The 21,701-nt window shown below is 43.4% G+C and overlaps 1 protein-coding gene across 5 annotated transcripts in view; it reads left to right on the forward strand.

Annotated features, from left to right (window-relative positions):
- cadm1b (cell adhesion molecule 1b) overlaps nucleotides 1-8,839 on the forward strand; it is a 154,447-nt gene extending 145,608 nt beyond the window's left edge. For all 5 annotated transcript variants that reach the window (XM_031790890.1, XM_031790892.1, XM_020503316.2 and 2 more), the window contains 2 exons: nucleotides 3,550-3,678; nucleotides 3,853-8,839. In XM_031790890.1, coding sequence (XP_031646750.1) covers nucleotides 3,550-3,678; nucleotides 3,853-3,971 — 248 coding nt within the window. In that variant the 3' untranslated portion in view covers nucleotides 3,972-8,839. The remainder of the gene's footprint in view (nucleotides 1-3,549; nucleotides 3,679-3,852) is intronic.
- Nucleotides 8,840-21,701: the final 12,862 nt, after the last annotated feature.

Below are 21,701 nucleotides of genomic sequence, written 5' to 3' on the forward strand. Positions count from 1 at the left end.
TAAATGTGTGTAATTACATCTGTAAATCCACAGTGGGCATACAAACCGCCTGCCTGTTTTCACAAGAGGGTGTTCCAGTATGACTAATGAAATCAATATTCCATGTAATCAGCCAAGGGACAGAGATACACACAACTGATCCCCAGTTACAATTCAGTCACCAAATCAGTCAATCGGTCAATAAGTCAGGCAGTCAGTCACAAAGTCAGTCTGTCAATCACCAAGTCAGTCATTCAGTCAATAAGTCAGGCAGTCACTCAGTCAGTCAAACAGTCAATAAGTTAGGCAGTCACTCACTCAGTCAGTCAGTCACTAAGCCAGTCAGCCAGTCAGCCAGTCACTAAGCCAGTCAGCTAGTCAGCTAGTCAGTTAGTCAGTCAGTGCGAGGCTGCTAGGGTATTCCACCAGTGACCTGGTTATGTGTAATTAGTCATTCCAGAACAGACACAGAGAGAGAGGGAACCATAAAGCATTTGGCCCCTCCACTCCAGCAGAGCACATTTCAGTGCTGCGCCGACCGACGTGGGCATCGGCCACAAATCCTCTTTATTCCCTCATAAATTCACCTGGTCCTGTCAGGACTGAGGTGTGGGCATGTCACAGCTCCCCAGCCACATCCTGTCAGGACCGGGGTGTGGGCATGTCACAGCTCCCCAGCCACATCCTGTCAGGACCGAGGTGTGGGCATGTCATAGCTCCCCAGCCACATCCTGTCAGGACCGAGGTGTGGGCATGTAACAGCTCCCCAGTCACATCCTGTCAGGACCGAGGTGTAGGCATGTCACAGCTCCCCAGCCATATCCTGTCAGGACCGAGGTGTGGGCATGTCACAGCTCCCCAGCCACATCCTGTCAGGACCGAGGTGTAGGCATGTCACAGCTCCCCAGCCTCATCTTGTCAGGACCAAGGTGTGGGCATGTCATAGCTCCCCCAGCCACATCCTGTCAGGACCGAGGTGTGGGCATGTCACAGCTCCCCAGCCACATCCTGTCAAGACCAAGGTGTGGGCATGTCATAGCTCCCCAGCCACATCCTGTCAGGACCGAGGTGTGGGCATGTCATAGCTCCCCAGCCACATCCTGTCAGGACCGAGGTGTGGGCATGTCATAGCTCCCCAGCCAATTCCTGTCAGGACCGAGGTGTGGGCATGTAACAGCTCCCCAGCCACATCCTGTCAGGACCGAGGTGTGGGCATGTCATAGCTCCCCAGCCACATCCTGTCAGGACCGAGGTGTAGGCATGTCATAGCTCCCCAGCCACATCCTGTCAGGACCGAGGTGTGGGCATGTAACAGCTCCCCAGCCACATCCTGTCAGGACCGAGGTGTGGGCATGTCATAGCTCCCCAGCCACATCCTGTCAGGACCGAGGTGTGGGCATGTCATAGCTCCCCAGCCAATTCCTGTCAGGACCGAGGTGTGGGCATGTAACAGCTCCCCAGCCACATCCTGTCAGGACCGAGGTGTGGGCATGTCACAGCTCCCCAGCCACATCCTGTCAGGACCGAGGTGTGGGCATGTCATAGCTCCCCAGCCACATCCTGTCAGGACCGAGGTGTGGGCATGTCACAGCTCTCCAGCCAATAGCAGGACTATGTGGGAGGTAAAGGCTGAATATTAGAGCAAATCCATATTTAGTTTACAAAATTAAATTTAGTTTACGTGTAAGGCCATAAAGGGCCGCTAATGTGGTTCTGAACTAAAAGGCAGAACCATTGAATGACTCCAGACAGGGGGGGGGGCAGGGCGATGGAGGGAGGGGACATGACAAGGCTCCTCGGCTCAGTCCATTTAGCGTGTTGATGTTCATTAGCATGGAGCATGGGCCCTTCCCTCTCCTCAGGGAGCATGCTGTGCTGTGCTGTGCTACCAGATGTCCCTGATACTGGAAACAAACAGCTATGCTCTGCTCAGCTCAGCTCATCCTGCCTGAGATACAACTAGCAGCAGCCAATAACACTCTAGTCTGTGTCTACAGTATGTGAGCTCTGCCTCTGTTTGGTGGATGTAAGTCCATTTTGAAGAGGAAATGCCAATGAAGCGTGTCTTTACTCTCTATTCAAGTTAAGGATGTGTCAGACATTTTAGGCTTTTATCATTCACATTCAGAAAGAAAGTCCTTTCTTCTAATCATAATCTTTATTCAAAACCATCCAATTTCAGTTCATGATTGGAGGGGACTGATGGGAAATGGAGTCTCTCCTTCAGGCAGTAAAGTAACACCCTTCTCTCATCTCTCCTCTTCACTCCTCCATCAGTCTCAACTGACACAGATCCCCACACTTAATCTGTAGACCTCAAGTGCCAAAAATTCGGAAAGTTTGGAGATTTAATGCCTTGCCGTTTTCTTTCGTAGCTAGCAGATGTATAAATCTCACTAAACAGTAAACAGTGGACTAAACAGTGGACAACGATCCACTGTGGGTTCCTGGGAGGGAAATGTATTTCTGCGAGAGGGGACAGCACACCGGGCCAGATTTATTACGTGCTTGTGTCTACTCTCTATGATTGAGGTCTATAACTTCCTGATATTACCGCTTAAATCAGAGTATATTTTACAGTTCCCTGGAATGTTTCTGTTTAAATTGTGGGGTATGTCAAGTATATCATTTTTATGTAACAGTCTCGGAACATTTTACACAACCACTTTTTGGAGAGGAGAAGCTCTAGCCTCCCAGAATAAGGAGGTATTTGGAATTATGATACAGTGTCATGGAGTTCGCCAGATTTCATTCTATTTTAAAGCGGAGAGAACAAATGCATTGACATGGTACATATCCTGCTGTGAATGTCCATTGCCACACACAGACAATGACACTTATAAATGACATAGATAAAGATAGGCAAAGATTGAGGCCTCATTCACGGCAGTGCAGTATCAGGTTGAATGGCCATGGGGTCTGAAGTGGTCATTATGTCACACATACATATATACATTAAACTTGCATTTGGTAGTTTGAATCATATCATTCAGAAGTGCAATTCAACTGTATGCAGAAAAAGTAATGAAACTGCAATGAAGTGGGCTATTCTGTTCTGTTCTGTTCTACAGCCCATACAGCCACAGTAGGAAGGGAAGAGAAGGTGTGACTGAGTGGGAGGAGGTTAATCATAGATTTGAATGTTGATTTGAACTGAAAACACTCCACTGCTTCACGTTGTACAATGCATTGTTGTCCTTCATTGTTGAACAAGACACCTTCAACAGAATAGCTCTAATGGAATTGTATTGAATACGACAGTTGTCACTCTGTATTGAGTCACAGCCACCTCCCTGAGTGGGTCACTCTTTGACCATGGACATCTATAGTAGGTTCTATGTAGAAGTTGACAAATGTAGTCTTGCTTCATCACTATATTTCTGTCTGCAAATGTTACCCGATTTCTAAAAGTGTTTGTGACTTTGAGTACACTGTACATTACTATGCTACTGCCCGTCTCCTGCTCTGTGATTTAATCAGAAGGCAGTCACTGCTCTGATAGCTCTGATTGGCTCAAAGAAGGGGTCTGGGGATCATTGTTTTAAGAAGCTGTGATTGGCTTGTTTCCAGACTCCAGAGCTGGTGAGGGGGCGCCACAGAAGATAGACCACGCTGTCATCGGAGGCGTGGTTGCCGTGGTGATGTTCGCTATCCTCTGTGCACTCATCGTCCTGGGGCGCTACTTCGCCAGACACAAAGGTATAACGGCTCACCTGGGTCCCCTGGCTGTTACAATGCTTCCACTGGCTTGAGATGAACTGGTGTACACTATCATTGATCATTCATAGACCTAGAGGTGGACTAGCTGTAGAGATTCATTATCATCCATTTAAGTCCAACAGGGGTGTTCATGAATGTGTTTATTCGTTGCAGGCACCTACTTCACACATGAAGCCAAAGGGGCAGACGACGCAGCAGATGCAGACACGGCCATCATTAATGCAGAGGGGGGACACAACAACACGGAAGAGAAGAAGGAGTACTACATCTAATGATGAGAGGCCAGGGGGGTGTTATGGTGGGGGGTCCTGTAGGAGCACTATATCTAACTCTGAATGGGCCGGAGGGGTGGGGGAGAGGTGGAGGACGAAAGGTGCAGCTGAGGAGGAAAGAGAGGTGGGGTAAGGAGAAGAGAAAAGGAGAGGAGTGATGAGAATTGAAGAGGAGAGGAAGATTGGAGTGGATGAGTAGTGGGAGGCTTCATTGCTTCGTCGTGGATTCTCCCATCCAACCTCTCCTGGACTGCTGGGTCCCATTCTGTACAGTTCAATTATTTTACAGACAATTTTGTGCCTTGTTCTATTTCTTTCGTAATTGTTGTCCCCCCAAACCTGTTGACTCCACCAGTTCCTTTTTGCTGCAGTTATCTTTTAGAGGAGATGACACAGCACTTCTTCTCTTGTTGTCCTGCCGATCCATCTTAGCTTGTGTACCAGGCTTTTAGAAGCACCCTCTCTCTCGCTCTCTGTGTCTCTCTCTCTCTATGCTGTGTACTGTAGAAGCACCCTCTCACTCGCTCTCTGTGTCTCTCTCTCTCTATGCTGTGAACTGTAGAAGCACCCTCTCTCTCGCTCTCTGTGTCTCTCTCTCTCTATGCTGTGTACTGTAGAAACAGCCAACAATACATTTGAGTCATTTCCAGCTGAAACCTATTGTAAACAACTCTTATCAATATCAAACTATACTGTCCCTCTTAACTCAATCATAAATATGACCTCTCCTGCTGTATCAGACATCCTGAAACATCACTTTTATTTTTATTCTGTGGTTAAAAGACTGAAGTTGCTGCCATGGTCATAAGACTTGTTGAGTTGTGTTGTCTTAACTGTTACGCTAAGAGGTTCAAACCTCTTAATGAGGTCACTAGGTGTGGGGTTACGGTCACAATATGGTTTACTCTGGGTCATCATACTCATACCCTTAATGATCAGTAAATGACCAATGTAATAGTAATGCTTGTACATGTGTGTAAATACACTGCATATATTACCCAGTATTTTCAACACAGGTTCAATTCTAGTTGAAAGAATACTCTTCTACAGATAAAACAAGTTCAATTGTGTTATTATATACTGAATTTAATATATTGAATGTATATTTAGAAACCTTACAAGGACCTTCAAACCCTATTTTATTGCTGTCTTAGGCCAGGGATCATCATCTAGATTCAGCCCCGGGCCAATTTCTTCTTGAGCGGATAGTTGGGGGGGCGGAACATAATTTCAAAAAAATACTTTTAGACTGAAAATAAATAATAATAATAATATTTCACTAAAACATAATCATTTCAAACTTTGTTTACATATGGGGACATTGCTCTGCATAGGGGGCCGTCTTTTGGATGGGACGTTAAAACGGGTCTCCTGCCTCTGTGGTCATTCAAAATCCCATGGCATTTATTGTAAGAGTAGGGGTGTTCACCTCAGTGTCATGGTTAAATTCCCAACCCGGCCACATTCCATCATGACCACCTAATCATCCCCCGCATTGCTAATTGGGATCCAATTTTCTAAATTAAAATCACTTGAAGCTGATTTCCCGGAATTTTTATAGTCAGTGTTATGTCCAAAATGAACCCCCCCCACCTCCCCGAAAATATATATATTTTAATTATTTTTAATTTTATGCTCAGAAAACTTGGGGGGCCAAATAACACCACCCGCGGGCCAAATTCGGGCCACAGGCTGCCAGCTGGCGAACCAATCCTTCCTTTAACTAGTCTGTTGGCTAAGGTAGCTATTGAGAGGAATATACTGTATCTCAGTATGAAAAGGGAAGAAAATATGTTACTTATACTTTAGATTGAAGATGTTTTAATTGTAATGATGTCTAATTAAAAACTCTTCTGTCTCTATTTTTCAAACATTAGCTAGTACACAATTCTGTATGTATTATTTGGACTGCCGTTGTATATTTTATGGATATTAGGACACACTTTTATATAATTGTCGCATTACTTAATGTTTTGTTTTCAAATTAGAAATGTAACAGAACACTAATGGTTATTGCTCAATGAGCATTCCTAATGGTGTCTGTGAGTCCTGAGTTATTGAAGATCCCCTAGAAGTTGTGAATGGGGAATGAGTAGCATGGTTTCCATTTCTGCCATGTTTCCGCTTTTAAAGTAATTGTACAGATTGCTGTGGAATCCCTGTAATGCATACTGAAGTTCCTGCTTTTATCTTTCCACGGTACATTAGTCAGTGGATTTATTGGATATAGCGGTGTGACTTGCAAAACAACTCCAAATACATTCATAAAAAACGGACAGCCACTGCCTTACTTTGCTTTTAAATATGTCATAATGGTGATGGAAAAAAAGAGTGAAGGACTACATTCAGTGCCTTCCTTTATTTAAAGGGTATACAGTACGGTGTCAACAGTGTCATAATATATCTTAGTATATGAATCTCGTGCTACCTTACACCAGTAGTGGTGGTCTTACTCTCTACTCACATGTAACTCATAAATCAGACAGTACTAAGAACTGGAATAACAAGCTGGAGTTATTTTCAGGTTGGATAAATAATTGGAATCGTAACTGAATGATATGGCAGCTTCTATTGAAAAACAGCTCCCCATAACAAACAAGCTAAGTAGTATTAATTATTTTATTTACGGGTGATCTATTTCTGTCCGTTGACAATTTATAAGGTAGCCGAAATAGTTGATTTAATTTATTTACAAGGTACATTTTGGTTGTATTTGTATCGTTATTGTATTAGGTATGTACTGTAGTTGTGGTCAAGGCTCACCACACTTTTAGGAAAGGTAAAACAAGCGAAACAGTCCTGGAAATCTGATGTTTATTTAATTGAATTGCTTGAGTGTGATGCAGAACATAACCGATACCAGTATAACACATAGAAATGTGCAAATCAATATTCATCTCATAGCTTATCGATTAGTTCTGAACTCGCTTTTGTTTTGTTAATCATCAATGTTTATTCTGGATACAATTGAAGTGATCGCTGTAGAGATTCATATGAAGTGTTGTTTTTGTTTTCAGTATACACTCAGTGGCCAGTTTATTGGGTACGCCACCCGTTCACGAAAATGGTTTTGCTCCTACATATAGTGAGTCACGTGGCCGTGGCTTGCTATATAAAGCAGGCAGACAGGCATCGAGACATTCAGTTACTGTTCGATTGAACGTTAGAAGGAGAAAAACGACTGACCTAAGCCACTTTGAGCGTGGTATGTATTTCAGAAACGGCTGGCCTCCTGGGCGTTTCACGCATGTCTAGGGTTTACAGAGAATGGTGAGACAAACAAAAAACATTCAGTCAGCGGCAGTCCTGTCGACAAAAACAGCTTGTTGATGAGAGGTCGAAGGAGAATGGCATGAATCATGCAAGCTATAACAGGGGAGATACAAACAGGAAAATAGCGGTGCAGTACAACAGTGGTAGGCCGTCTTTGTAAATAAGAATTTGTTCTTAACTGACTTGCCTAGTTAAATAAAGGTTTTTTAAAAAGTGGTTTGCAGAACGGCATCTCAGAATGCACAACTTGTCGGTCCTTGTCACGGATGGGCTATTGCAGTAGACGACCAGTAGACGACCACAACGATTTCCACTCCTGTCAGCTAAAAACAAGAGGAAGTGGCTCCAGTGGGCACTCGATCAACAACACTAGACAATTGAGGAGTAGAAAAACATTGCATATCCAGGTTCCTAATAGCAAAGTCAGTATTTGGTGTAAGCAGCATGAGTCCACGGCCCGACCTGCCTGGTGTCAATGGTACAGCTGGTGGCGGGGGTGTAATGGTGTGCAGAATGCTTTCCTGGCACACGTTCAGTCCCTTGATACCAATTGAACAACGTTTCCATGCCCCGAAGAATTCAGGCTGATATGAATGCAAAGGGGGGTCCGACCCAGTACTAGAAGACTGTACCTAATAAACTGGCCACTGAGTGTATTTGATATGTAGTCCATGTGTTTCCACTTTCTCAGGTTCATGTTGAATCTTGTGTTTTGCATCTCAGGTGAAATGCAAAGCGAATGCCCCCCCAAGAATACTACACATTTCAGAAAGTTATAAAATCACAAGATATATCTTTTTTTCTCAGTTGTATATGTTGTGTTCTTAATATATGGTGCACTGTTAAATGTTACGTATTATTTTGTATAGACCTAGTTCACAATGAAAGAACTAGAGTTGTTAATCAGACAATATCACTTGTACAGTCGGTGTCCACTAAAATACAAGGGTTGTTATTTATAAAACCTTATATCCACAGTAAAATGTATCGTCTGTTTTTTCCCCAGACATAAAGAACAAGTAATCACCAAACAAAATGGAGACTACGGGCTCTATTCAATCTGTATTGTTACAGATTGTGCAATATTAATGTAAAGGTCATTTCCGATTGAGTTGACATATACATCGTTTACAGTGAATGCAGTCTCCGCTAAACGCAGGAACGTTCCCTTTCAATTTCAATCATGCTGTAACGCTGAACTTCTGCAATACAGATTGAATAGAGCCTTAGCTAGCATTAGATACTCTCTAATGGTGTATTAACATCCTGAGTAGGATGCGTGTCAGTCACATTTTCAGATGTTTTCAAACAATAGGTCGTATATTTGCAGTGGTTAAGTTTTCTGATTAACCCCCAACATTTCTTTGATGTTTGGATGGAGAACATTTTTGATGCCTAGAACGTTTTGGTTGTTCATTGCCCCAGTTAGTTGTTTTGAGGTCAAATCTTTAGTCTCTCTGTACCTGGGCAACATTTCTGTGTAGTAAAGAAAGGTTTCCTCATGTTCCCATACATATTTTGTATTGGTTCATAAAACATTTTTACAAAAAAAATCTGAAGAGTACTTGTCTTAATAAAAATATATCAATGTTAAATGGGCTGTATCGTCTTTTACCTGATATTTCTGTTGTCAAGAACTTTTAACACGGTTCAACCCATAAAGGTGGCTACCATCCTTTCCCTACTCTGTGCTGTGACTGTAGCCATTCCCTTGGCCCTGCACTGTTACTTCTGGTGTGAATATAGTTTTTCTATTTGTACTTCAACTTTGCTTCAAAATCCTCTATTCAACTCAGCTTCTAGATCCAGAGCTTTTGATATTTCTTAAATATTGTACCCCCCTTGGTCTCTCAATTTAAGCTGAGCAGTGTATTTAATCGAAATTAGCTGTGATGTGGTGGTGAGTGATGTACTGTAGTTGTTAGTGATCCTGATTGAATTAGTATTTTTTTCATAGCTCAACTCCACACATGTTAAGATATCAGACACAGCCTTTAGATGTTGACATTGATTTGAGAAATTGATAGGCATGTTCAAGAACAGGACCTAATTTATTAGCATGTAGCATTCTGTCTTTATAATCCTGTCACAGCAGCCTTTTCCCATTATTTGAAGTGATCCCAGCTAAAGGTCAGCAGCATTATTCAAGCTTTAATGGAAATGTTTTAACCTCAGACATTTCTCTCCATTAGCCACAGGATCATGAAAATGTAACACCCCGTCTTGTGTTAAATGTCTGATCATTTAATATGTTATAAATGTGTTTTATCATCTCTACACTACACTCTACATCTCTATGTTCTCTACACTACACTCTACATCTCTATGTTCTCTACACTACACTCTACACTACACTCTACATCTCTATGTTCTCTACACTATCCTCTACATCTCTAAGGTCTCTACACTACACTCTACACTACACTCTACATCTCTATGTTCTCTACACTATCCTCTACATCTCTAAGGTCTCTACACTATCCTCTACATCTCTATGTTCTCTACACTACACATCTCTAAGTTCTCTACACTATACTCTACATCTCTAAGGTCTCTACACTATACTCTACATCTCTAAGTTCTCTACGCTCTACATCTCTAGGTTCTCTACACTACACTCTACATCTCTAGGTTCTCTACACTCTACATCTCTAAGTTCTCTACACTCTACATCTCTAGGTTCTCTACACTACACTCTACATCTCTATGTTCTCTACACTACACTCTACATCTCTAGGTTCTCTACACTACACTCTACATCTCTATGTTCTCTACACTACACTCTACATCTCTAGGTTCTCTACACTACACTCTACATCTCTAAGTTCTCTACACTCTACATCTCTAAGTTCTCTACACTACATCTCTAAGTTCTCTACACTACATCTCTAAGTTCTCTACACTACATCTCTAAGTACTCTACACTACACATCTCTAAGTCATTGGCAGCAGAGAACTGGAAGGAAATGCGGGCAAAGGAAGTGTTGGCTTTGAGGATGACCAGTGAAATATACCTGCTGGAGTGCGTGCTACAGGTGGGTGTTGCTATGGTGACCAGTGAACTGAGATAAGGCGGGGCTTTACCTAGCAAAGACTTATAGATGACCTGGAGTGGGTTTGGCAACGGATATGTAGTGAGGGCCAGCCAACGAGGGCATACAGGTCACAGTGGTGGGTAGTATATGGGGCTTTGCTGATAAATTGGATGGCACTGTGATAGACAACATCCAGTTTGCTGAGTACAGTGTTGGGGGCTATTTTGTAAATGGCATCGCCGAAGTCAAGGATCGGTAGGATAGTCAGTTTTTCAAGGGTATGTTTGGCGGCATGAGTGAAGGAGGCTTTGTTGTGAAATAGGAAGCCGATTCAAAATGTAATTTTGGATTGGAGATGCTTAATGTGATTCTGGAAGGAGAGTTTACAGTCTAACCAGACACCTAGGTATTTGTAGTTGTCCACATATTAAGATGCTGTTAGTTCTTTTTAAACGTTCCATTTTCATTTGCAATGCCATGTTTAAGTGTAATTAGCACAGTGTGGAAATGGATAGTGAATGAGTGTCAGTGCATGGCTTGTTTAGTTGGCTAATTTATTGATTAAGATTGATGGCATGTATCACTTTGCTTGGCTGCGGCCTAATTAAATGATGTAAGTATAAATAGGTGCATGTGTGTGATTAGAGACAGCTAGGGGCGACAGGTTCTGACTGCTAGCGTAATTCCAGGTATTGTGTAACCATACATGTACAGCCAGTGGAGGCTGCTGAGGGGAGGACGGCTCATAATAATTTCTGGAACGGAGCAAATTGAATGGCATTAAACACATGGAACTCATGTGTCTGATGTACTTGATACCATTCCACCTATTCTGCTCCAGCCATTACCACAAGCCTGTCCTCCCCAATTAAGGTGCTACCAACCTCCTGTGATGCACACGCCCCCCCCCATGGCTGATTCATCAGTGGGCAATGACTGAAAGGACAAACTAATCTTTACTCCAGTTACCCAGCAGCCTCCTGTACAAAGCTTTAATTCTCAGTGTTCATAAGAGGATGTCCTCTAGTTTTTCCACACAGGAGAGATGCTTTTGTTACCATATATTCAGTGGGAATACACACAACAGCCAAGAAGAAAACACATAATTATTTCAGGGACTTGCTTTGTACAAGAGATCTACACTACCAACAGTGGAGATAATTGATTGTTGAGGGACAGCAGCTTCCTCACTAGAATAAGAATATCATTCTGACCAGAAGTGCTGTGGAGGGTGTTGTCAGGGTTTGGTTATAAGCAAAGGGACACATTGGAAAACATTGAGTGCAAAAATGGTACCCATTTCAAATGGGGATCAAATGCTCAAAACAGACCTCATTAAAAAGTTGAAAATTACAAACCAAACCCCCATATTTAAACAAACAAAATAGCCACAACTTTAAAACGTTATAGTTTTACAAATAAAACTAAATCCTGAATCTCAATGACAAACACCTGAATCGTCTAATCAGTCAGAAAGACAGCACATTATCTCAGCCTCCTATGAAGAAGAGAGATGTTGGTTAATTAAAACACATAGCCAAGCCCTGCTAATCCTGTGTGTGAGTGGCAGACAGAAAAGTCTTGTGTTTGGGAGGTGATTAACTCTAAGCCTAAAAGATGCTGTGAACAGCACTACGGGCTCATAAGTCAGAGATGCTATTGCTTGATGTTCGGGTTAATACTCATTGCCTAGTACTTAATCAGACACTGATGTTTACCAGAGGGAAAATGTGCTGGATTTTGATATTCAGTTTGCATGTGGCTGATAATACAAAAACAGCACAATTATAATAATACCTTGCTCCTCTTACTTCTCTATGAAAATAGACTCAATTAAAGAATGTCACAGAAAACAACAATTTCCTCAGATTGAGTTCTCTACAATGTTCTGTTTTAGCACTCTGAGATATTTCCATCAAGTGTTCCTCAAGCAAATTTTCAAGGTGACTCCTTTCTCTCTAAAAAGTGATATTGTTACACAGTTACAGCTAGACACAATCGAAACTTGAGAACAAATTAGCTCAAACTCCTAACTGTATTTAAATCTTCCCAGTCCTGGTACCTTATCTACTCCTGTTTTGATGCATATCAGTCCTGCATCTTATTTTGTTTTGTTCAGATATAATTCGTTTTCTAAACTTTTAATTTGAATGTAGTGGTTAGATAGCAGTTCATATTTATCTCTATGGCCTTGAATAGCTTAAAGATACCATTGTTGCAGTTGCAGTAAGAAATGTGTTGTTTCTTACCTGCTTCAACTACTTGCAGTATTTATGTACTTTCTGTCTTTGTGTGCAATTAGATATATTCTTACCTTGTCAGCTGACATGTTTCATTTGTTTTCCTTTGGAACTCGTCCTATTAGGCGACCACAAGACACAGTACTTATTAGTGTCAGTTAAAAAAAATGTCTAACTGAAGTCTAAGGAAATACTTGTCGAATTTTTCTGTGGCAGGTTTATTTAATTGAAAGTTGTTTTTCTGTGCCAGTCTAACAGGTTTATTTCTAATTACTCTGTTGACTGAGTGAGCGATATGTTAATGTTAGACAGACAGACAGACAGACAGACAGACAGACAGACAGACAGACAGACAGACAGACAGACAGACAGACAGACAGACAGACAGACAGACAGACAGACAGACAGACAGACAGACAGACAGACAGACAGACATCTACCTAACCTCAATATAGTGAACATCTCATCTGCTGCCTGAACTCACATCTCTCCCACTAGTGCCCTCTAGCTCCTCTGGGGTCCTGGAGAAAAACACAGAGAAAACATGACTTCAAGTCTTCCTGCTTCATCTACCATGAGGAGAGCCGCAGATCAGCAACACTACAAATGACTGTGTAAACTGTCAACCTTCAACACTGTTTGTCCAGTCAACCTCATAAAGGGCTGTCTACATTACTTAACAGTGTGTAAAGTATCATTTCTTTTGTCGATCTACCAGTGAGTGAAATAACAGTAAACTAGAAGATAAATCAGGCTTATTGATGACACTAGTAGAAGCCATTAGAAATAGGCTTTGTTGATGCAGGGAGGGAGTTGCTAAAGACGAACACTGCCTACTTCCTCCCCAATCATTTATCATTGTGACACATTTGCCTTGCTAAATTAATTAGTTTGGTAATTAAGTGTGACATGAATTAATTAAATAGACATGAATTCAAACACTATAGGACTCCATCAGAAACAAAAGGTTAGTGGCACATTATTCATTAGCGTTTAAACTTAAATTACATTTCCTTTGTGTGGGTGTGGAAAAGCATCTTAGAAAGACATCATCTTGTGCTTGTATGTAAGCAGCTGCCAATGGCTATATGTCAAATCGACTGTCAGAAGAAGTTTCTTTATGTATTTAAAGAGTCAATATGGATTACCAGACTGTGAAGTGTAATGTAGCATGTAGTACATCAAGTCGTACATTCAATGCTCTTGAATGCCAAAATGTTGCATAGCTCATCGACACCGTATTATTGTTGAGTTTCTTGCAGAATCTTGTTATAACACATGTATAACACACATATAATACAGTTCAGCATATCGCCTGTGACACATCATGTCTCCATACGATGGAACACTCAGACAGAGAGGTGGGCTATGGAATACGACCTCACTCTGGGTGGATGAGCAAAGTCATCACCAAGAGCAGAATTCAACGGCTATCAAAGGCTATTCATTCTCCAAAGGCATGAAAGGCAGAGCAGAGCATAGCTAAGTATCTGAAGTTAGAGAGTAGAACTCACACTATCTCTCTGAGCAGATTATCAATAGGCTGTGTCCATCAGTAGAACCACTGATGTGAACAGTGGAAAATTGGCTTTGCATAAAAGAGGAGAAAATGTATTGTATGAAAGAGAGACCAAATGGGCCTATCTTCTGATGCCAAAGGGTAAAGTTACTCCGAAAATGTTCCTGCAAAAGTTCATCAATTCAGGAAAATACCGCTTATCAAGATGGACAAAGTAATATTTTTCCCATTATGTCTCATTTTGAATGTAAAACGATTAGAGCCAAGCCCAATCTGACATGCAGCTAGTTGCAGGACAAGGCAGCAGTAATTGCTCTTTATATTGTTTGCTTCCTTATTTGTGTTTCAATTTGTTTGTGCCGGATTAATGAGTGTGCCAATCAACTGAATTATAATAATGACACATTATTAAAGCACGTTCATGAAATCCATATAAAATTATTCTAATAGCGACAACAAACTACCTGTTTGTTATTGAGTATGTGTGGGGAGGTTGCTGAGGTGCACACATGGCTGCCTCTGGAGATGACTGGAGTCCAGACAACAAACCATCTGACACTAGTGGCCAGTGGCTTGCCTCAGAAGCTAGCTAAACTAGATTAATTTTCTTTCCTGCACAGTCATCGGCTTCCTTTTTAAGACATAGGTGGCAAGATTAACCTGCAGTTATCATCATATTATCATCAGATGACGTCTTAATTATGCTCCCCTGAGCTCCGACTCCGAGAGGTAATGAATTTCAGATCTATTTACCATCTTATCGTGACTCGACGGTGTGTGGCTTCTCAAGGGGAGAACTATAAACCATGTGATTCAATACACCCAGGTTTTCTCTGCATCAAAGTATACAATGACAGAATAGGCCTTGATACTGTACTGCACCTTCACTCAGTCATGGAAGAGTGGCATCCGTTGAGTGTTTTGCCTATTAGCACAGTAACTGTGTGTGTGTGTGTGTGTGTGTGTGTGTGTGTGTGTGTGTGTGTGTGTGTGTGTGTGTGTGTGTGTGTGTGTGTGAGTGAGTGAGTGAGTGAGTGAGTGAGTGAGTGAGTGAGTGAGTGAGTGAGTGAGTGCGTGTGTTTTGGTCTCTCATTTGACGGGGAACAAGTGACGCAGGCACCTAACATTTATGACTGATCCATAAAAGTTAAGTGATCCGAAGGGAGGAAGAAAACAAACAATAATTTGTTTAACACTTACACCTTATAAAGACAATAAACCCTTTAACACTCCCCTTACACCTTATAAAGACAATAAACCCCTTTAACACTCCCCTTACACCTTATAAAGACAATAAACCCTTTAACACTCCCCTTACACCTTATAAAGACAATAAACCCCTTAACACTCCCCTTACACCTTATAAAGACAATAAACCCTTTAACCCTCTCCTCACGTCTTAAAGACAATAAACCCTTCAACACTCCCCTTACACCTTATAAAGACAATAAACCCCTTAACACTCCCCTTACACCTTATAAAGACAATAACCCCTTTAACACTCCCCTTACACCTTATAAAAGACAATAAACCCTTTAACACTCCCCTTACACCTTATAAAGACAATAAACCCTTTAACACTCCCCTTACACCTTATAAAGACAATAACCCCTTTAACACTCCCCTTACACCTTATAAAGACAATAAACCCTTTAACACTCCCCTTACACCTTATAAAGACAATAAACCCTTTAACCCTCTCCTCACGTCTTAAAGACAATAAACCCCTTAACACTCCCCTTACACCTTATAAAGACAATAACCCCTTTAACACTCCCCTTACACCTTATAAAGACAATAACCCCTTTAACACTCCCCTTACACCTTATAAAGACAATAAACCCTTTAACACTCCCCTTACACCTTATAAAGACAATAAACCCTTTAACCCTCTCCTCACGTCTTAAAGACAATAAACCCTTAACACTCCCCTTACACCTTATAAAGACAATAAACCCCTTAACACTCCCCTTACACCTTATAAAGACAATAAACCCTTCAACACTCCCCTTACACCTTATAAAGACAATAAACCCCTTAACACTCCCCTTACACCTTATAAAGACAATAACCCCTTAACACTCCCCTTACACCTTATAAAGACAATAAACCCTTTAACACTCCCCTTACACCTTATAAAGACAATAAACCCCTTAACACTCCCCTTACACCTTATAAAGACAATAAACCCTTTAACCCTCTCCTCACGTCTTAAAGACAATAAACCCTTCAACACTCCCCTTACACCTTATAAAGACAATAAACCCCTTAACACTCCCCTTACACCTTATAAAGACAATAACCCCTTTAACACTCCCCTTACACCTTATAAAAGACAATAACCCCTTTAACACTCCCCTTACACCTTATAAAAGACAATAAACCCTTTAACACTCCCCTTACACCTTATAAAGACAATAAACCCTTTAACACTCCCCTTACACCTTATAAAGACAATAACCCCTTTAACACTCCCCTTACACCTTATAAAGACAATAAACCCTTTAACACTCCCCTTACACCTTATAAAGACAATAAACCCTTTAACCCTCTCCTCACGTCTTAAAGACAATAAACCCTTAACACTCCCCTTACACCTTATAAAGACAATAAACCCCTTAACACTCCCCTTACACCTTATAAAGACAATAAACCCTTCAACACTCCCCTTACACCTTATAAAGACAATAAACCCCTTAACACTCCCCTTACACCTTATAAAGACAATAACCCCTTAACACTCCCCTTACACCTTATAAAGACAATAAACCCTTTAACACTCCCCTTACACCTTATAAAGACAATAAACCCTTTAACACTCCCCTTACACCTTATAAAGACAATAAACCCTTTAACACTCCCCTTACACCTTATAAAGACAATAAACCCTTTAACACTCCCCTTACACCTTATAAAGACAATAAACCCCTTAACACTCCCCTTACACCTTATAAAGACAATAAACCCTTTAACACTCCCCTTACACCTTATAAAGACAATAAACCCTTTAACACTCCCCTTACACCTTATAAAGACAATAAACCCCTTAACACTTCTCTTACACCTTATAAAGACAATAAACCCTTCAACACTCCCCTTACACCTTATAAAGACAATAAACCCCTTAACACTCCCCTTACACCTTATAAAGACAATAAACCCCTTAACACTCCCCTTACACCTTATAAAGACAATAAACCCTTTAACCCTCTCCTTACGTCTTATAAAGACAAACCCCTTAACACTCCCCTTACACCTTATAAAGACAATAAACCCTTCAACACTCCCCTTACACCTTATAAAGACAATAAACCCTTCAACACTCCCCTTACACCTTATAAAGACAATAAACCCTTCAACACCCCTCTTACACCTTATAATGACAGTAAACCCTTTAAACCTCCCCTTATACCTTATATAGACAACCCAATACCAGCTGTATTATAAGGCACTTACTAATCTCGTCAGTTGGCTCTCTAGCACTTGAGCCTGGGGACGAGGTTAGGTACTGACTAGTGTCACGTACAGCAGATAATTAGTGGTACACAACTAATTAATATCAAAAGTCTAACAATTACCCTTTGTACCCACAGTATTTTCCTGAATAATTGCCTACCTTGCTAGGGTGACAGGTAGGGCATTATCATTTAGGATCGGTCACCTACAGAGAAGGGTCAAGAGCTTCATCATCAGCTGTGACAGTGACACCTGGGATTTGGCATCAGTCCACAGTCCAACTACACCTTCTTCTCAACCACAATCAACTCCACTAGAATAGAATACAGAATCCACATGAGAATATCAGAATAGAAGAGAGGCCGTGTAAGGGTTGATGCTCAGTCAAGAGATGTTGCCTAATGCAATTGTGAGGTCTAATCAGCCACTTAATCAGCCCAGTATTGTTTCTCTGCCCTCCTCTATCCCATCAACCCCTATCCCTCCAATCCATCACCAAGAAGGTGAAAGCCACTGATTGCCTCCTCTATTCCATCTGTATCCAAGGTTACAGCATTAGGAACCTCAAGCACTACTAAGGCTCTGTTGATTGGGGTTGTCGCTAATTCATTTAGCACCCTATTGTTGAGGTGATTATGAGGGATGAAAATATTTTAAGGTTTATATTTGCCTTGGTAATGGCAACTACCCCTTTGACAGAACAAGCAATTGAAGGGATTCCAATAGTGTCAACCTTCAGGTGCTGAAAAGCAGGATATGCCAATCAGATTCAAATGTGCATAACAGCATGGCCTTTTTCCTTAGCGTCTGTGTGACATCCCATAAACCTACTTTCCCCCTGGTATTATCCCCAAGGACAGAGTGTCTCTGTACAGGTGTCTATAGTGCTGAGCCACCCACACTCTTTCCCAGACAGCAGCCACACCCATAGGGCAGATTACAGATCACAACCCCCTGAGAGGGGTCCTACCGCCAGGCACCTGCTGTCTCCACCAAAAGGGACAGCAACGGGCACAGCTTGGCACCAAACTTCCCACACAGCACATTTCTGCTCTCTCTGCATCTGGACAGGCACAGCTGTTCAGGAATAATTCTCGAAGCAAGTAGGTGAAGAGGATTCAGACTTCCCCTTCACAGTTTAACTCAACTCAACCCTCTCTGCCCCTTAACTTAAACTCTACTTTGGTTAGGGGAAAAGGGCGGCCAACTTTGAGAAAATGACATTGGGCATTATTACAGGAAACCATTACCCCTTCATTTCATTTTCCCCACTGAACGATGAGGCGTAAACCTGAAGCTGAAAGGCAGCGTGTCCCAAATACATCACAATGTCCGCCGAGCAGATGGCCGTCTAGCTGTGGCCCAGACCCACCACAGTAAAGCTGAATAATGCATGCACACCTCGCTGTGATCCAGCACATTCAATACACAAACGGATCGCTCTGCGCCTGGATGCAGCGCAAAACGCTTTTCTAAAAGCTCACTTTACCCAAGTCGTCTCCCATAAATAATATCCCCTCCAACGTTCACATGCATAGAAATTGCAACTTGTTGGTTATAAGAGGGTGCGGTACGGGTGCACATTGAATGTCAATGCAGCGATGAATAAACAATGAATCTATGGGATGGCTGCTCCCGGAGCAACGCTGAGCTGACAAGAGGGGTGTCTCGACCTCCTCAGGTCTCAGTAATTGTTTCTGCCACAGTGCAGGAAACCTCCCTGTCAGCTGTGATTTGATGGAGGCTAGTTTTCTCTTCATTTACAACAAAACACCCAGCAAACCTGTAACGGTTTTCATGTGGTGAAGGAGAGTCGGACCAAAATGGAGCGTGTAGATTGCGATCCATGTTTAATGAACAAACGTAAAACACGAATCAATATTAAACACTACAAAACAAAGAACGTAACGAAAACCGAAACAGCCTATACTAGTGTAAACTAACACAGAGACAGGAACAAGGACACTAAGGACAATCACCCACAAAACACTCAAAGAATATGGCTGCCTAAATATGGTTCCCAATCAGAGACAACGATAAACACCTGCCTCTGATTGAGAACCACTTCAGACAGCCATAGACTTAACTAGAATACCCCAATAAGCTACAATCCCAATACATACACACCACATACAAAAACCCATGCCACACCCTGGCCTGACCAAATAAATTAAGATAAACACAAAATACTTCGACCAGGGCGTGACAGAACCCCCCCCCTAAGGTGCGGACTCCCGAACGCACCTCAAAACAATAGGGAGGGTCCGGGTGGGCGTCTGTCCATGGGGGCGGCTCCGGCGCGGGACGTGGACCCCACTCAATCAATGTCTTAGTCCCCTCTCCTCACGTCCTTGGATAGTCCACCCTCGCTGCCGACCATGGCCTAGTAGTCCTCACCCAGAACCCCACTGGACTGAGGAGCAGATCGGGACTGAGGGGCAGCTCGGGACTGAGGCAGCTCGGGACTGAGGGGAAGCTCGGGAGTGAGAGGAAGCTCGGGAGTGAGAGGAAGCTCGGGAGTGAGAGGAAGCTCGGGAGTGAGAGGAAGCTCGGGAGTGAGAGGAAGCTCGGGAGTGAGAGGAAGCTCGGGAGTGAGAGGAAGCTCGGGAGTGAGAGGAAGCTCGGGAGTGAGAGGAAGCTCAGGAGTGAGAGGAAGCTCAGGAGTGAGAGGAAGCTCAGGAGTGAGAGGAAGCTCAGGCAGGTTGATGGATCTACCAGATCCTGGCTGGCTGGTGGTTTCGGCAGATCCTGGCTGACTGGCAAATCATGGCTGACTGGCGGATCCTGGCTGACTGGCAGATCCTGGCTGACTGGCGGATCCTGGCTGACTGGCAGATCCTGGCTGACTGGCAGTTCTGGCAGATCCCGGCTGACTGGCGGATCTGGAAGAGTCTGGTTGACTGGCGGATCGGGAAGAGTCTGGTTGACTGGCGGATCTGGAAGAGTCTGGTTGACTGGTGGATCTGGAATAGTCTGGTTGACTGGCGGATCTGGAAGAGTCTGGTTGACTAGCAGATCTGGAAGAGTCTGGTTGACTAGCAGATCTGGAAGAGTCTGGTTGACTGGCAGATCTGGAAGAGTCTGGCTGACTGGGGGATCCTGGCTGACTGGCGGATCTGGAAGAGTCTGGTTGACTAGCAGATCTGGAAGAGTCTGGTTGACTGGCAGATCTGGAAGAGTCTGGCTGACTGGCAGATCTGGAAGAATCTGGCTGACTGGCAGATCTGGAAGAGTTTGGCAGATCTGGAATAGTCTGGCTGACTGGCGGTTCCTGGCAGACTGACGGATCTGGCTGCTCCATGCTGACTGGCGGCTCTGGCTGCTCCACGCTGACTGGCGGCTCTGGCTGCTCCATATAGGCTGACAGCTCTGGCGGCTTCTTACAGACTGGCAGCTCTGGCGGTTCCGTGCAGACTGGCAGCTCCTTGCAGACTGGCAGCTCCTTACAGACTGGCAGCTCCTTGCAGACTGACAGCTCCCTGCAGACTGGCAGCTCCGTGCAGACTGGCAGCTCCTTACAGACTGGCAGCTCCTTACAGACTGACAGCTCCTTACAGACTGACAGCTCCTTGCAGACTGGCAGCTCCTTACAGACTGGCAGCTCCTTACAGACTGACAGCTCCTTGCAGACTGGCAGCTCCGTGCAGACTGGCAGCTCCTTGCAGACTGGCAGCTCCTTGCAGACTGGCAGCTCCTTGCAGACTGACATCTCTGGCTGCTCCATGCAGACTGACATCTCTGGCTGCTCCATGCAGACTGACAGCTCTGGCTGTTCCTTGCAGACTGACAGCTCTGGCTGTTCCATGCAGACTGACATCTCTGGCAGCCTCATGCAGACTGACAGCTCTGGCTGCGCTGAACAGGCAGGAGACTCCAGCAGCGCTATCGAGGAGGAAGGCTCTAGCAGCGCTGAACAGGCGGGAGACTCTGGCAGCGCAGGAGAGGAGAAAAGGTCCGGCAGCGCTGAACAGGCGGGAGACTCCGGCTGCGCTGGAGATGAGGAAAGCTCTGACAGCGCTAGATAGGTGGGAGACTCCGACAGCGTTGGAGAGGCGAGGCGCACTGTAGGTCTGATGCGTGGTGCTGGCACTGGTGGTACTAGACCGAGAACACGCACAGGAAGCCTGGTGCGGGGAGCTGCCACCGGAGGGCTGGTGTGTGAAGGTGGTACTGAATAGACCGGACCGTGCAGGCGCACTGGAGCTCT

This window comes from Oncorhynchus kisutch, linkage group LG15 (genome assembly GCF_002021735.2).
Source record: "Oncorhynchus kisutch isolate 150728-3 linkage group LG15, Okis_V2, whole genome shotgun sequence".
NCBI classification, from domain to species: domain Eukaryota; kingdom Metazoa; phylum Chordata; class Actinopteri; order Salmoniformes; family Salmonidae; genus Oncorhynchus; species Oncorhynchus kisutch.